The following is a 15,836-nucleotide window of genomic DNA, read 5'->3' as shown; positions in this document are numbered from 1 at the left end:
GGCAAGTCCGAGGAGCAGGCAGAGGACGTACCAGACTGGGGAGACGCACTAGAGGCCTGATGCGTGGATCTGGCACAGGTGGCACCGAACTGGTGACACGCACTTCAGGGCGAGTGCGGGAAGCTGACACAGGACGTACCGGACTGGGAAGGCGCACTGGAGGCCAGATGCGTGAAACCGGTGCAGATGGCACCGAACTGGTGTCACGCTCTTCAGCACGCCTGTATGACAGCATTCTCCAAGGGCTCTCTATGGTCAGGGCGTGACACTAATCTACTACACTGCTCGAAAAAATTAAGGGGACACTTAAACAACACAATGTAACTCCAAGTCAATCACACTTCTGTGAAATAAAACTGTCCACTTAGGAAGCAACATTGATTGACAATAAATTTCACATGCTGTTGTGCAAATGGAATAGACAACAGATGGAAATTATAGGCAATTAGCAAGACACCTCCAATAAAGGAGTGGTTCTGCAGGTGGTGACAACAGACCACTTCTCAGTTCCTATGCTTCCTGGCTGATGTTTTGGTCACTTTTGAATCCTGGCGGTGCTTTCACTCTAGTGGTAGCATGAGATGGAGTCTACAACCCACACAAGTGGCTCAGGTAGTGCAGCTCATCCAGGGTGGCAAGAAGGTTTGCTGTGTCTGTCAGCTTAGTGTCCAGAGCACAGAGGCGCTACCAGGAGACAGGCCAGTACATCAGGAGACGTGGAGGAGGCCGTGGGAGGGCAACAACCCAGCAGCAGGACTGCTACCTCCGCCTTTGTGCAAGGAGGAGCAGGAGGAGCACTGCCAAAGCCCTGCAAAATGACCTCCAGCAGGCCACAAATGTGCATGACCGGTTTGGTGGTGGGTCAGCCATGGTGTGGGGTGGCATTTCTTTGGGGGGCCGCACAGCCCTGGGTTCCTCCTAATGCAAGACAATGCTAGACCTCATGTGGCTGGAGTGTGTCAGCAGTTCCAGCAAGAGGAAGGCATTGATGCTATGGACTGGCCCACCCGTTCCCCAGACCTGAATCCAATTGAGCACATCGGGGACATCATGTCTCGCTCCATCCACCAACGCCACGTTGCACCACAGGCTGTCCAGGAGTTGGCAAATGCTTTAGTCCAGGTCTGGGAGGAGATCCCTCAGGAGACCATCCGCCACCTCATCAGGAGCATGCCCAGGCGTTGTAGGGAGGTCATACAGGTGCGTGGAGGCCACACACTCTACTGAGCCTCATTTTGACTTGTTTTAAAACTTGTTAGGGATTTGGTTCCGCTGTCGGGATCAAATCAGCGGAAATTTCAAGAGCGCCACCTATAGTTTTTGATAAATCTCAAACTTTCATTAAAAAACACATGCAAGGTACTGAATTAAAGCTACACTCATTGTGAATCTAGCCACCAAGTCAGATTTGTAAAATGCTTTTCGGCGAAAGCATGAGAAGCTATTATCTGATAGCATGCACCCCCAAAGTACTGGAACGTCACCTAAAACAACAGATTTTGCGGTCGCCGGCGCTACCCAAAACGCAGAAATAAAATATAAAACATTCATTACCTTTGACGAGCTTCTTTCTTGGCACTCCTATATATCCCATAAACATCACAATTGTGTCTTTTTCCCGATTAAATCCGTCATTGTATAGCCAAAATGTTGTTTTCCTTAGACCGGTCTGATCCAGGAATATTCCATTTTACAAGACGCAACGTCACTTTTTAAAATCACAGAAGTTGCCTATAAACTTTTACAAATCACTTCAAACTACTTTTCTAAACCAACTTTAGGTATTAATAAACGTTAATAATCTATACAATTCATCACGGGGCGATCTGTATTCGATAGCAGCTAGTCTTGAAATCAGCGTCCATCTTTTCCATTTTCACAACATCCTGTGGAGAGACTAAAACAGGAAAGGCCAAAACGTCATACAACCAAGGATTAAGTAGGCTGGAAATGCCAGCACTGGCGACATCGTGTGGAAGCTGTAGGCGTTTACAGGGCGTCTTCATTTATTTGCAGTCGCCTTAAACAATACATTGACTGGCGGATTAATATATTTTTTGTGTTTTTGGAGAACAGTTTTTCGAGGGATTTTTACTCCTAAACACGTTATGTTATAGCCACAGACACAAATGAACCAGTTTTAGAGACTTCAGAGTGTTTTCTATACACACATACTTATCATTTGCATATACTATATTCCTGGCATGAGTAGCAGGACTTTGAAATGTTGCACGATTTTTAACAAAAAGCTGCGAAAATTCGCAGCATCCATAACGGACATTACATCAAAGTTGGATCAGCCTGTAGTGTGGTTTCCACTTTAATTTTGACTCCAAATCCAGACCTCCATGGGTTGATAAATTTGATTTCCATTGATCATTTTTGTGTGATTTTGTTGTCATTACATTCAACTATGTAAAGAAGAAAGTATTTAATAAAAATATTTCATTCATTCAGATCTAGGATGTGTTATTTTAGTGTTCCCTTTATTTTTTTGAGCAGTGTATATTCATAATAACTCCGTATAAGCTGTATGAATGCATAGAGAAAGGTTATAATGTATTTAGAATGCTGTCTTATAGAATTATGTCTCATAGCTGTCTCATTTAGTGTTACTAAATCCGTGTTGTGATGACAGAGGGTTGGTTGTTGTTACTCACTGCTAGTGATTGTCTGTGTTCCAGCGTTTCAGTATGGAGGGTCTCTCCAACATCCTGCAGACAGGCATCAGACAGACATTTGGCAGCACAGGGATGGACAAACTGGTCAGACACTTAAGCATTTACAGCTCTTAGCCACCAAGTATATCAGTGTGTTAAATCTACAATGAAGCATGTGGGTTCAACACTGCTACATTACTTCCGTAACTGTCTCTTTTTCTTCATTGTTCAGTATCTAAACACGGTAATTCCATATGAGAAGAAAGCAACTCCTCCAACTGTGGACGACCTTCAGATGATCACTAATAGTAAGTAGGCAGGGAAATAAAATGTAATGCTAAGCTAATGGGTCGTTTTCCTAGTTTGTTTTTTGCCCAAGCACTACACCTCTGATTCAAATAATCAAAGCTTAATGAAGAGTTCATTATTTGAATCAGCTGTGTATTGCTAGAGTAATAACCAAAACGTGCACTCATTAGGGTCCCCAGGACCGAGTTTGGGAAACGCTGTCTGAAACACACAAATTTACCCTCAGTTAGTTTTGTTCAGATAGTCTGGTACAAACCTAATTTTCTATTTGGTTAGTCTGTGTCCCATCTGTTAGGCAACTTGTAAGTCAATGCCTACAATGTTCAAAGAACTCAATCCCCTGCAGTGCTATACTCAGTGCTAAGAGCCACCTTGCTTTGCTTTTCTCCCCACAGTTCTTTATGCCATGAAGGAGGACAGTGAGAAGGTGCCTACACTGCTAACTGACTACATATTGAAAGGTAACTAATGCTTTATTAGGTTTAGAAACACTTAACATTGCATAGGTATAACTCTAAGTGTAAGGGAATAACTCATTGAAAAGCATTTACAGTATATTGTCCAAGTAAGGGTCAACAAAAGTGGAAAGTACAACAGCTGTTTGGTTCTGCTTTTGTTCCCGTCAGGGGGATTGGTATATCTCACTCACTGCCTGTATTCTAATGGCACTAAGCTCCCCTGAGGGAGCAGAGCCTAACGCCAAGACCACATGTTGTCATCTATTTTCTAATAAATGGTTAAATGAATGTGAGTTTCCTGTCTGAACTTATGTCATGTGAAAGGGGGCTGTAAAGAAATTAAAATAGGCTAATGATAACGTTTAGCTAATATGATAGTTGACAAACGCAGATAATTATAACGATGATTGAAGTATCCCTAATTAACCACCCCAAAAAATTCTCCAGTGCTGTGTCCTACTTAAAGAATTCAAGCCATGGGCTGCTGTCTGACGGAGACTTCGGAGGAGACTCCAATCTGGCAACCCTCCACCCGTCCAAGCTGCATGAGCTCCCCCCGCTTTCATTGTCAGCCATGGACCGTTACCATCTAAAACACTGTACCTTACTCATCTAATAAAACTATTCCTTTTTGCTGAGCTCACCTTGTCCTTCCTGCACACTAAGATCCATCCGGAGCCAAAATGGCTGTCTCCTGAATATTACTGTATGGGGCCACTGTACCCCCACTGACAAACTGATCTCTATTCAGAGCATGACAAGCAAATACTGTCCAGTGACCACACAGTTATACAGGGATGAATTTGTTTTGTTGAACAATTTTTACAGAGATGATTTGATGTTGTTATGAGATATTCACACGGCTAAGTTTTACTTCACTACACCTCAGGCCCAAAGGGGTTTGGTTCTGATGCCATTTTGTCTGTAGACCCAAATGTCACATTGTAAAGATTATATGAGTTCTGGGTTCAAGTCCAGGCTCTGTGGCAGCCGGCTGCGACTGGGAGAACCATGGGGCGGCGCACAATTGGCCCAGCGTCGCCCAGGTTAGGGGAGGGTTTGGCCGGCAGGGATGTCCTTGTCCCATCACGCACTAGTGACTCCTGTGGCGGGCCGGGCGCAGTACACACTGACACGATCGCCAGGTGTACGGTGTTTCCTCCGACCCATTGGTGCGGCTGGCTTCCCGGGTTAAAAGGGCATTGTGTCAAGAAGCAGTGCGGCTTAGCCGGGTCGTGTTTCGGAGGACGCACGGCTCTCGACCTTCGCCTCTCCCGAGTCCGTACGGGAGTTGCAGCGATGAGACAAGACTGTAACTACCAATTGGATACCACGAAATTGGGGAGAAAAAGGGGTAAAGTTTAAAAAATGTTTTTTTTAAAGATTATTGAGGAGTGATGGGTTTCACTTACATGAAGGAAAGTTGGACTGAACAGTTCTCATTATTCGACAAACTTAACTCATTTGAATAAAAAAGCCACTTAGCCATGGTAGCACTGTAGTTTATTACAGGTGCTGTATATTTGAATGTTTTTGTTATTTCAGCCAATGATGTTTGAATATCCAGTGCTCTTTTCACTTTTGATAATTTATTTTTACTGTGATCTTATATTTGATATAGGTCATCATGATACTGTTTTGTTCATTTTATACTTTTATTTAATGAATAGTGTGTCACCCCATTCTGTCACATGGAGTTATATCATGGAGTTTGTCAATGATGAGATGGGCTCATTTTATGAATTCCTTTGAGCCATGTAGGAGAATACTACATTGCTAATCACAAGTTCAAATAAACATGCTACCCTAAAACTGTGTGCCAGAAGTGTTATTTTTGTCCCTCCCCTCCCTGCTGACTGAATCAAGGCAACACAATGCAATGAAGGTCTGTTTCCCCAGACACTGATTAGTTCTGGACTCAAAACCTCTGCAATGAACACAAACTGCAAAGTTATTTAGGCCACAGGGTGGTGACATAGTGACTCACTTTCAATTAATAAAACCATGCATCAATGTCAAGATTCTGGCCATAATTTTGTAAGCCTTCACACAACTGAGATCTGCATACAATATATTGTTAACTCTTCCTGTTTGAGATGTTTTTATTGGATCATACAATTGTAATGCTTCTCCAGGAGGTAAATATCAATTATACAAATGTTTTATTACACACAATCTATTGATACAATTATTGTCCATATACATAAGTATAAGAAACTCATGCACATAGTAGTATATGGTTGAGCATATATGCACCATCTTGGCCATCAGTGTCTGTTCCATTATCAGTTCAAACAAAGCTAGTATTTAAAAAATATTCTGTAACATTCAACGTTTATATAATTCATTTCTCTTTTTGAATTCTATTCCTGTGTTACAATGCATATACATTACAATATAAAAAAGGCCAGTATTCATATTTTCCCTTTAATACAAAATTATTTGCCGTTGATAATTAATACACTTATTTTGAGTCTGAGCAAGTCTCCATACTCAAAAAGTTACAGCACACACACAAACACTCAATCCTTTTATGCATGTGTCTTTTTCTCCCCAAGCCTGACCTTCTGTGCTCATAAAAACAGACAAGACAGTGTCTCGCTCTGCTCCAGGTTACTGACAATGTATACTATCAAGTGACAGAGGTTGATGTTGAGGGTAAGAAGAAAAAATGACATGCTTCATTGAAACTGCATTCATTTCAATCCAGCCATTAACATGAACCAGTCCACCAATTTAAAGTGACACAAACCTCCAACTTTTCATATTTAAAATGGTAGTCTTAAGTGCAATATTTAGTTTCTTGGATCGCTAACAAGTCTTGTTCATAACCTAGGTCCTAGGGGAACAACATTACCTTGCTACGCATAAACATGTCTGAATAAATCAATCAAGAGAGTAAAAACTGGACAGTAGAGTGTTGCAAAAGTAAATGGTATCAAATAACACCAGATTGACTCGAGGGTAGTTTGATCAGTGACATAGCCAAATCCCTTTATTAAATCAAATTGCAAGGTCAGGTTGGTAGCAGTCAATATCTACAAAGCTGAACCTAATCATCGTTGAACAATAAGGGAGGGTTGAATGTTCAGGAAAAGGGGTACGGTAAGTTGATCCAACGTTGATCATACACAACATATACCATTTGACCAAATATTTAAGAGGTCATTATTTCATGGAGTCTGAAAAACCACATGGAAAAAATGATAAGTTAGGTCCAATTTATTGTGTTAGAGGGGTCATAATTCTTGTATCGAAACCATAGTATGTCATTTTTATATTGTTCTATAAATCAGCTGGAGTCTCTATAATCTTCAATATGAGATCCTAAACTTAGCATGAAAGTGCATCCTTGAAGCAGTGTGGGCTAATTTAGTCAAAATGTTTGCATTGGGGTAAGTTGATCCAATGGAAAGTTTAAGTGTCTCCTTCCGAGGCGCAAAGCAAGGCATTATCACTGGGATATTTTAATTTTACCTTTATTTAACCAGGCAAGTCAGTTAAGAACATATTCTTATTTTCAATGACGGCCTGGGAACAGTGGGTTAACTGCCTGTTCAGGGGCAGAACGACAGATTTGTACCTTGTCAGCTCGGGGGTTTGAACTCGCAACCTTCCGGTTACTAGTCCAACGCTCTAACCACTAGGCTACGCTGCGGATATGAGGTGACAGTACAAAGTTTGTTAGGTGTTAAGTCAGTGATAAAAGATTAAAATAAAACAACGCTATTGTGATTGTGTTGAATTGAGTTTGGGTAATAAAGATAGACATGGTTTTAAAAAGGTTGTGGTAATATTTCATTAAGTACACAACTTTGTATGCGGATTAATGTACCCTGTCCCGCAGCTTAACTTACCCCAGGGATACACAACATCCGGAAATATACAGTATCAGTCAAAAGTTTGGACACCTACTCATTCAAGGATTTTTCTTTATTTTTACTATTTTCTACATTGTAGAATAAGTGAAGATATCAACACTATGAAATAACATATGGAATCCTTTAACCAAAAAAAAAAAGTGTTAAACATCTTGTATTTTCGATTCTTCAAAGTAGCCACCCTTTGCCTTGACCACTTTGCACGCTCATGGCATTTTCTCAACCAGCTTCATGAGGAATGCTTTTCCAACAGTCTTGAAGGAGTTCCCACATATGCTGAGCACTTGTTGGCTGCATTTCCTTCACTCTGTGGTCTAACTCATCTAAACCATCTCAATTAGGTGGAGGTCGGCTGATTGTGGAGGCCAGGTCATCTGATGCAGCACTCCATCACTCTCCTTTGTCAAATAGCCCTTACACCGCCTGGAGGTGTGTTTTGGGTCATTGTCCTGTTGAAAAACAAATGATAGTGGGACTAAGCACAAACCAGATGGGATGGTGTACCGCTGCAGAATGCTATGGTAGCCATGCTGGTTAAGTGTGCCTTGAATTCTAAATAAAATCACAGACGGTGTCACCAGCAAAGCACCCCCACACCACCTCCTCCATTTCAAACAAGTGCCTCATCTTACTCATTTGATATGATGACATTTGGGTCTATATCCATCAATTAACTTGTCGGCTTGGGATGTTGACAAGTAGAAACTCTGCTTTTGTATCCAGTCAGTCACAAGTGTTAATGAACAGCCTCAAATACAATTGAAAGCAAACCTTATTTACAATTTCCTTGCAGAGAGCAACCCAAAATCAGTACAGCTCGATGGTGTAACCATAATCTTTAGTCGCTAAATTCCATGTAATTGACAAAATGTGTCAAATTGTATTTTACATAATATGAAAAGCTATTCCTATGTGGTAAAAGACATATGTTTTAAGAGCTGTGTCTAAAGAGAATTGTAGTGAAGTTTGAAACAAGGAACATGAAAAGGCAAAAAGTGTACTTTGCATTTAGAAAATCTAGTAGCAAATGTTCAATCTAGTATGCCCAGTCAGTTTCTTCTCTTAACTGCATGATGCCACACAGGTATTCAGCAGTAGTCCACCATATTTTTTTTACACTCATTTGAGAAGTTAAAGTAGATAGAATAAAATGAATAATATGCTGTTCTTCAAACTAATTTGGTCCTTCATAATCTAAATTGCCATATCCATCTGCAGGAATGCACAAAGAAGTCAAATCAGGGGATCTAGCACCAGTGTGCCATGACATCTTGTCAAGTCCCCATTTTGAAAGTGACATCATACAATGGCCTTGATAGGACGTGATAGAGTGAATACAATCTTGTCAGAGAAAGACCGATGACTTAAATAGTTGCATTGGAAAACTTTGTAAAAAAAATACACTGATTGAATGTGCAATAGAAAAAATACGAAATACTTCCCAAATGTATTAAATCCAGATCTGTACATATTTTGTATACATATACATATGTATACATATACAAAACATTTGAATAAAATGTACTTCTGTATACTTCATTAAATAAAATTAGCCCTGTGTAGCAACACAGTCCATCTCTTAAGGTCTTACCAATGATCTCACTGCATTTTGAGCAGGTCAAACGCTCCATCTTCGATGGCCAATTCAAGCTTTAATCCTCGAGTTAGCTATATCTTTGTGGCATTTGAATCTTTTCCTTTTGAAAATGTACGTGAGTAAGTACAGTTGAAGGGTAAAGGGACACTGCACCATGACAGACTGGCACTACACCAGCGAGCCGGCCTGGTTCTGAGCCGGCACCATGATGGGAACCCCTCCCATGCGGGAAATGTTGGACGCGGTCACGACAGTGGGCAGAGGTGGCGGGCGCGGGGCTGGACGTGCTGTCTGGGGCTGGGTATAGCTCTGTGGGTGCTGAGTTCTGGGACTAACGTTGGCACTGGGTGTTGCAGAATTAGACAGTTGTCCGCGGGTCTGGGTTGTATCAGTGTTGTAGCTGTAGCCCGGCAGGGCGTGGCCATGGGTGGGTGTGGAGGCTCCATCACGCGGCCCGAGGCGGTAGCCAGAGACGCTGCCTGTGGCAGTGATGATGGAGGTGGTGTCAGAGGGAGGGCGGTGGGGATATAGCTGGGAAGAGGCCTCCCTCTGGTGGGGCCTGTTGGCGGTAGTGATGGAGGAGAGTGTGCCATTTTTGGAGACCACATCCGAGCCAGAGCCGCCGCTCTTGACCCACGAGACGCGCTTGGGAGCCTGAGCGTCCTCCCTGGGGGTGGAGAGGAGGAAGAGAAGGGGTGAGAGACTAGCTGACATCCATTTGGCATACGCACACCTTCATGTCACAGGTATATAACAGTATACATACGGTATGTTCTTTGTATGGTATACTAATATGTGCACATCGATCACCACACACACACACACACACACACACACACACACACACACACACACAAAGGTGAATCTAACTTGATGTCATTGGCCAGGTCCTCCTCAGAGTCTCTCCTTCTCCTCAGGAGACCAACGAGGAAGAGGATGATGAAGGTTAAGCCCAGCACCGAGCCCACCGTGGCCCCAGCAATCATCCCTGCGTTGGTCGCTGGGGAAACACACAACATTAAAAACACACTTGCACTACAGATCTGTGGTATAGTACTTCACTCTCCAGGGGAAATTAAATAAATACACTGTTTAGATGCTGTAGTAATTAAGCCTTTGTGTTCCAAAAGATAATAAAACTACAGCAGCATCATGTTATTTGTATTAGTTTTGTTCTTACATTCACACAATACCCAGCTCTCTTAACCCAACAGTACATGTACAGCAGCCTGTGACTGTTCAGTCTTTTTCAATGACTGGGCAGAGATCTGTCTTTGTGGCAATGTAAAGATAAGAACGTACAGACAGAAAAGACAATCCTCTAAATTAAATGTCAATTTAATTAACAGAGTAGCACCAACCAAGGTCCCTTTTCCACCAAATTGAGGTTTCCTTTAAAGAAGCTTAATTGCATTTTTTGTCCTATTTTATACTGTAGTCTCCCAGCAAACTAAGGAAAGAAATGTTAGGTGGTAATAGATAACAGAAAGCGATAGCTACCACGCGTAGGAATTGACACAGACACACCGTGTGTGTGTGTGGATATAGTACCAGTCAAAAGTTGACACACGTACTCATTAAAAGGGTTTATTTGTACTATTTTCTACATTGTGGAATAATACTGAAGACATCAAAACTATGTAATAACACATATGGAATCATGTAGTAACCAAAAAGTCTTAAATCAAAATGTATTTCATATTTTAGACTCTGCCAAGTACACCACCCTGCCTTGACAGCTTTGCACACACTTGTCATTCTCTCAATCAGCTTCATGAGGTAGTCACCAGGAAAGGATTTCAATTAACAGGTGTGCCTTGTTAAAAGTTAATTTGTGTAATTTCTTTCCTTCTTAATGCGTTTGAGCCAATCAGTTGTGACAAGGTAGGGGTGGTATACAGAAGATAGCCCTATTTGGTAAAATAGCCCTATTTGGTAAAATAGCCCTATTTGGTAAAATAGCCCTATTTGGTAAAATAGCCCTATTTGGTAAAATAGCCCTATTTGGTAAAATAGCCCTATTTGATAAAATAGCAAGTCCATATTATGGCAAGAACAGCTCAAATAAGCAAAGAGAAAAGACAGACCATCATTACTTTAAGACATGAAGGTCAGTCAATCCGTAAAATTTCAACATCTTTATAAGTTTCAAGTGCAGTGTCAAAAAACATCAAGCACTATGATGAAAGTGGCTCTCACGACCGCTACAGGAAAGAATTCAGAATTCCTTCTGCTGCAGAGGATAAGTTCATTAGAGAGCTGCCAGCCTCAGAAATTGCAGCCCAAATAAATGCTTCACAGAGTTCAAGTAACAGACACATCATCAACTGTTCAAAAGAGACTGCGTGAATCAGACCCTCATGGTCGAATTGCTGCAAAGAAACCACTACTAAAAGGACACCAATAAGAAGAAGAGACTTGCTTTGGCCACAAAACACAAGCAATGGACATTAGACCAGTGAAAATCTGTCCTTTGGTCTGATGAGTCCAAATTTGAGATTCTTTCCAACCGCCTTGTCTTTGTGAGACGCAGAGTAGGTGACCGGATCTCCGCATGTGTGGGTCCCACTGTGAAGCATGGAGGTGGTGGTGTAATGATGCTTTGCTGGTGACACTGATTTATTTAGAATTCAAGGCACAATTACCCAGCATGGCTACCACAGTGTTCTGCAGCGATACGCCATCCCATCTGGTTTGCACTTAGTGTGACTATCATTTGTTTTTTTAAGTGCACATTAAATGAAGGAACACTCCATTTAAGTGAGGGCAGTGAATCAGTCCCAATTAAAATGCATTCTTAATGACTTACTCTGGATATCTGCATGCTCTGGTTTTCAAAGCCGTTTCACGTACCAGGTGCCAACTGTTTTAGGAAGCACATTTCTCTACATTCTGACTGGCCCACATAGTGTATAGTGAGTCGTGTGTGTCCAGTGTTGCACTATAAAAGTACGTACAGGTGATGACCTCCAGGTTGATGTAGCATCTCTTTGTGCCGGCCGTGTTGCTGGCCAAACACACGTACTTCCCCGACATGTTGCTGCTCAGGTTGCTCAGCTTCAGGGTACCTGTCTTCTCATCTGTAACACACACATAACCCCATCAGTGGTGGTCGTGCCATTCAGGGAGGATGATTATTTGTATAAGCATGGCCTTATTTCTATTACAGCATATTGGATGACTGTCATTCATATTCCATTCACCCAGCTCAACGTAACATCGATAGGTTTAGGCTTCTACATGACACTCATTTTCCCTATACCTATCATGAGGTTGCTACAACCTAGCCTATGAATTAAAAAGTTTACAACATAGGTAGGTGCACAGGTCGAGGTACATTTGAGAAATCAAGGTGACAGACCATTGACTCATTCAACACCACTTTGCACTTTTCCCTGTATCTAGCTGATCTAGGGTGTGCAAACTAGATTTTCTATTGGACAAATTCAGGTATGTTAACACCCCTGATCACATGCAAACACAGTTCACTTTCATAGCAGTCACATGACAGCATAATTCCCTTTGGTCGTTTTATTCCTTCTCTTACCTATTCAATTCGCTTGTGGACTTCAGTGCACAACACATCAGCTTTCCGTGACCAGCCGGGAAAAAAACATTTCCAAGCCAAATCTTCATATTATAACCACTATAAACAGCCTGTCGTTGTCACCATATTAACGTCAGTCAACATAGCTACTAAAACGAATGCTCTAGTAAACCACATGCAATCATGCAGTACAGTGTACAGTCAGCAGTAAGCAGTTACACAGGTGGGTCTCGTGGCAATAAATTAATAAAACCAAAAGCTTACGTTTACTTGGAAGAGTTCCAGTGTTGGATAGCCATAGCCAGCTAGCTAACATAGCATCCCTCACTGTGGGAGCCGGGACTTTGAGTATGCGAAATTAGCTTGCTGAATTCGCTAGCTAAGTGAAAGTAAAAACAAAATCTCTCGCTTCTCCTTCATTTTTTAATAAATTCAATTTGTTCAAAACTGTTAAATTATTGTCTTCTCTCTGAGTCAACGACTCACATTTTATGCACTGCAATGCTAGCTGTAGCTTATGCTTTCAGCACTACATTAATTCACTGATCTTTAAAATTGGGTAGACAACATGTCAGTTCATGCAAGAGCTCTGATAGGTTGAAGGATGTCCTCCGGAAGTTGTCATAATTAATGTGTAAGTCTATGGAAGGGGGTGAGAACCATGAGCCTCCTAGGTTTTGTATTGAAGTCAATGTACCCAGAGGGCAGAAAGGAGCTGTCCACTGGCTACACCATGGTGCTACCCTACAGAGTGATGTTGACGCTACTATAGACCTTCATTGCAAAACAGTGTGTTTTAATAAATTATTTGGTGACGTGAATATATGTAGTATAGTGTTATCTAAAAAGGGTAACTTAATGTTTCACTATTTTTATGAAATTCACTAAGGATGGTCCTCCCCTTACTCCTCTGAGGAGCCTCCACTGACACCCATAGTGTCCATATTAGGACAGCATCGTCAGTCCTGCCACTTCTGCGGCTGTCCTTATATGGAAACTGTGCATTGATTATATGCTGTTTTTCCTCATCATTAAATCACCACGAACCAGAAAATTCAAATGTACCAAACAATGTGGGATATTTATCCAATTCTTGCACCCCATAAATGACAGGAAATACATTATCTAAGTATGGGAACACTGACTATGGGTTTGGGAAAAAAGTGGATTTGAGCAGTCACATTAGGATGCAACCTTGTGTGCTTCAATCTCATCCAAAACAGATTAACCCCTAAATCTCCAAGTCAAAACAAAAACAGAACAATGACAGTTATGAGGAGAGAGATAGGATACGGCACGGGTCAAAATGATTGATTGATTACCATACGTCATGATGACGCGTGCATGTTTAAATATGTGCCCCCGCCCCGGCCCCCCTGTTCGTGTGGTCATGTGTTAGAGGGTGTGTGTTTTTTTATAGTTCTATGTTATGCTTTGAAGTAGGTCTGTTGTTTGATGTCTAGGGGGGCTGGTTGAACTGGGGAGGGTGTTGTTTGAGTGTTTGAAATTTTGCGACCGTACACCCAGTTTTATCTCCCTTATGGTTGTTATCTATGAAGCAGGAATGTCCAGGGTTATGTATTTGGGGCCTAGGCTTTATAAATGTCCAGAACAAGCCATTTTTTAAGACCTGAATATTAAACATCTAAAATATGTCTACAAGGGGAATTCTCGGAGTGCTCTGTAGCTCACGTCATGAATCCAACGCCAAAAGCCTGGAGGATATTTTGGTTGAGGCTTCCGAATGTTTTAACGGATTTTTGTGTACAAGCGAGGGACATATTTCGTACATATTCAACCCGGAGGAATCTACGGTTAAGATATTCACAGACAGCGTGTCCCAACCCTTTTATAGTGCAGAACCCGAGAGTTTTTCTCCAGCGCTAAGGATGCGAGAATGGCTTAAAATAAGGCTAGCTTTGTGTCAAATGGAATGAGTCCTGAGTGCTTCAAGGCTGCCGGGATATGCGTTGGAAGAACAAGTCTGGGGACGAAAGGATCTAATGGCTCTGAGAGTCACTTCCGTGGGGTATACCCCGGACTCCAGAGTGACAATTTTAGCATGTGAGCAATTTGACAGGTTAAATGCTACGAAAACGGTCAGTTCATATGTATCCTCCAAAGCATGCAAGGATGTAAATTGTTTTCAAATAATGTTCAGTTTTAAATGGCGCGATTACCACATTTTCCGAACCCTGATGAATAAGCTGGACAGTCTTTTCGAAAATCGTGAACAATTACGGCGATGGCCGAGGTTATCGTTGAGACATACCCCGGAACAACAACAAGTTCGAAGGCGGATCTTTCCCTGGCAGGAAAGTGGAGAGAGCTTCAACGGAGCGCGGAAAAGACTTTGCGATGGGGAATTGGAAACGGATAATGTTCAGGGCTAACAGGACCCCTATATCTGTAAGAAATAGTAATAAATGTTGAATTATGGACGTCATTTCCGGTCACAACTTGCAGGCTTGTTTTCGAATTGCTGTGCGTTTTGTTGCCAACCTATTTTGCTACCTGACAACTTTACGGGTTTCACTTTTTAATTACCGTTCATATATTTATTTTTTCCTCAACTTTTTCACTCCGGACGCTTTATCTGGACACGATTCGTCAGGACCTCCAACAGCCGAAGCTAAGTAGTAACATTAACATGATGCCTTCTAATTGCAGCCGCTGTGCTCGCCTTACGGCGAGGATAGCTGTACTGCAAGCCCAGCTTCAGACGCAATCGTTAGGCAAGGGTAATTTCAGTGTAGGAAAGGATGAAACAGCGTCTGTGCCACCAGTAAGTGCAGATAGTAGTATAAATCCCCTGGCACAGTCCCCGCAGCCGGACAACTTTCTCACGGTTTCTGGAAGGAAATGCTGTAGGAACGCTCAACCGGTGTCGCTCATTCAGCAGACAGAAACTTTCAACCGGTTTTCCCCATTAAGCAGCGGGTCGGTGTCAGAGGCCGAGTCTTCTCTGGTCTCTACTCCTCCCGTTACGGGGTCTGAGACGCCGAAGCTTCCCACCATTAGCTCTGACAAATTGAAAACTCTAGTCATTGGCGACTCCATTACCCGCAGTATTAGACTTAAAGCGAATCATCCAGCGATCATACACTGTTTATCAGGGGCAGGGCTACCGACGTTAAGGCTAATCTGAAGATGGTGCTGGCTAAAGCTAAAACTGGCGAGTGTAGAGAGTATAGAGATATTGTTATCCACGTCGGCACCAACGATGTTAGGATGAAACAGTCAGAGATCACCAAGCGCAACATAGCTTCTGCGTGCATATCAGCTAGAAAGATGTGTCGGCATCGAGTAATTGTCTCTGGCCCCCTCCCAGTTAGGGGGAGTGATGAGCTCTACAGCAGAGTCTCACAACTCAATCGCTGGTTG

At 42.2% G+C, this 15,836-nt stretch overlaps 2 protein-coding genes across 5 annotated transcripts in view; one reads left to right on the top strand and one right to left on the bottom strand.

Moving 5' to 3' along the window:
- The window catches only part of LOC118389968 (fasciculation and elongation protein zeta-1-like), a 29,594-nt gene extending 24,350 nt beyond the window's left edge, over positions 1-5,244 (top strand). For all 3 annotated transcript variants that reach the window (XM_035780024.2, XM_035780023.2, XM_052529792.1), the window contains 4 exons: positions 2,685-2,765; positions 2,893-2,968; positions 3,365-3,430; positions 3,875-5,244. In XM_035780024.2, the coding sequence (XP_035635917.1) occupies positions 2,685-2,765; positions 2,893-2,968; positions 3,365-3,430; positions 3,875-3,891 (240 nt within the window). In that variant the 3' untranslated portion in view covers positions 3,892-5,244. The remainder of the gene's footprint in view (positions 1-2,684; positions 2,766-2,892; positions 2,969-3,364; positions 3,431-3,874) is intronic.
- Positions 5,245-5,499: 255 nt separating this feature from the next.
- Positions 5,500-15,836, bottom strand: part of LOC118389967 (endothelial cell-selective adhesion molecule-like) — an 87,886-nt gene continuing 77,549 nt past the window's right edge. Inside the window, exons 5-8 of one of the 2 annotated variants that reach the window (XR_004826889.2) lie at positions 11,863-11,985; positions 9,776-9,905; positions 8,900-9,572; positions 5,500-7,757 (exon numbers count right to left, since the gene is read on the bottom strand). Coding sequence is in view for 1 of the 2 variants with exons in the window: in XM_035780021.2 (XP_035635914.1) it covers positions 9,074-9,572; positions 9,776-9,905; positions 11,863-11,985 (752 nt within the window). In the remaining variant the exon portion in view is untranslated. Of the gene's footprint in view, positions 9,573-9,775; positions 9,906-11,862; positions 11,986-15,836 lie in introns of both variants that reach the window. The other variant, XM_035780021.2, reaches the window with a different exon arrangement.

This window comes from Oncorhynchus keta, chromosome 11 (genome assembly GCF_023373465.1).
Source record: "Oncorhynchus keta strain PuntledgeMale-10-30-2019 chromosome 11, Oket_V2, whole genome shotgun sequence".
NCBI classification, from domain to species: Eukaryota; Metazoa; Chordata; class Actinopteri; order Salmoniformes; family Salmonidae; genus Oncorhynchus; species Oncorhynchus keta.
This window is presented reverse-complemented; position numbering and strand designations above follow the sequence as displayed.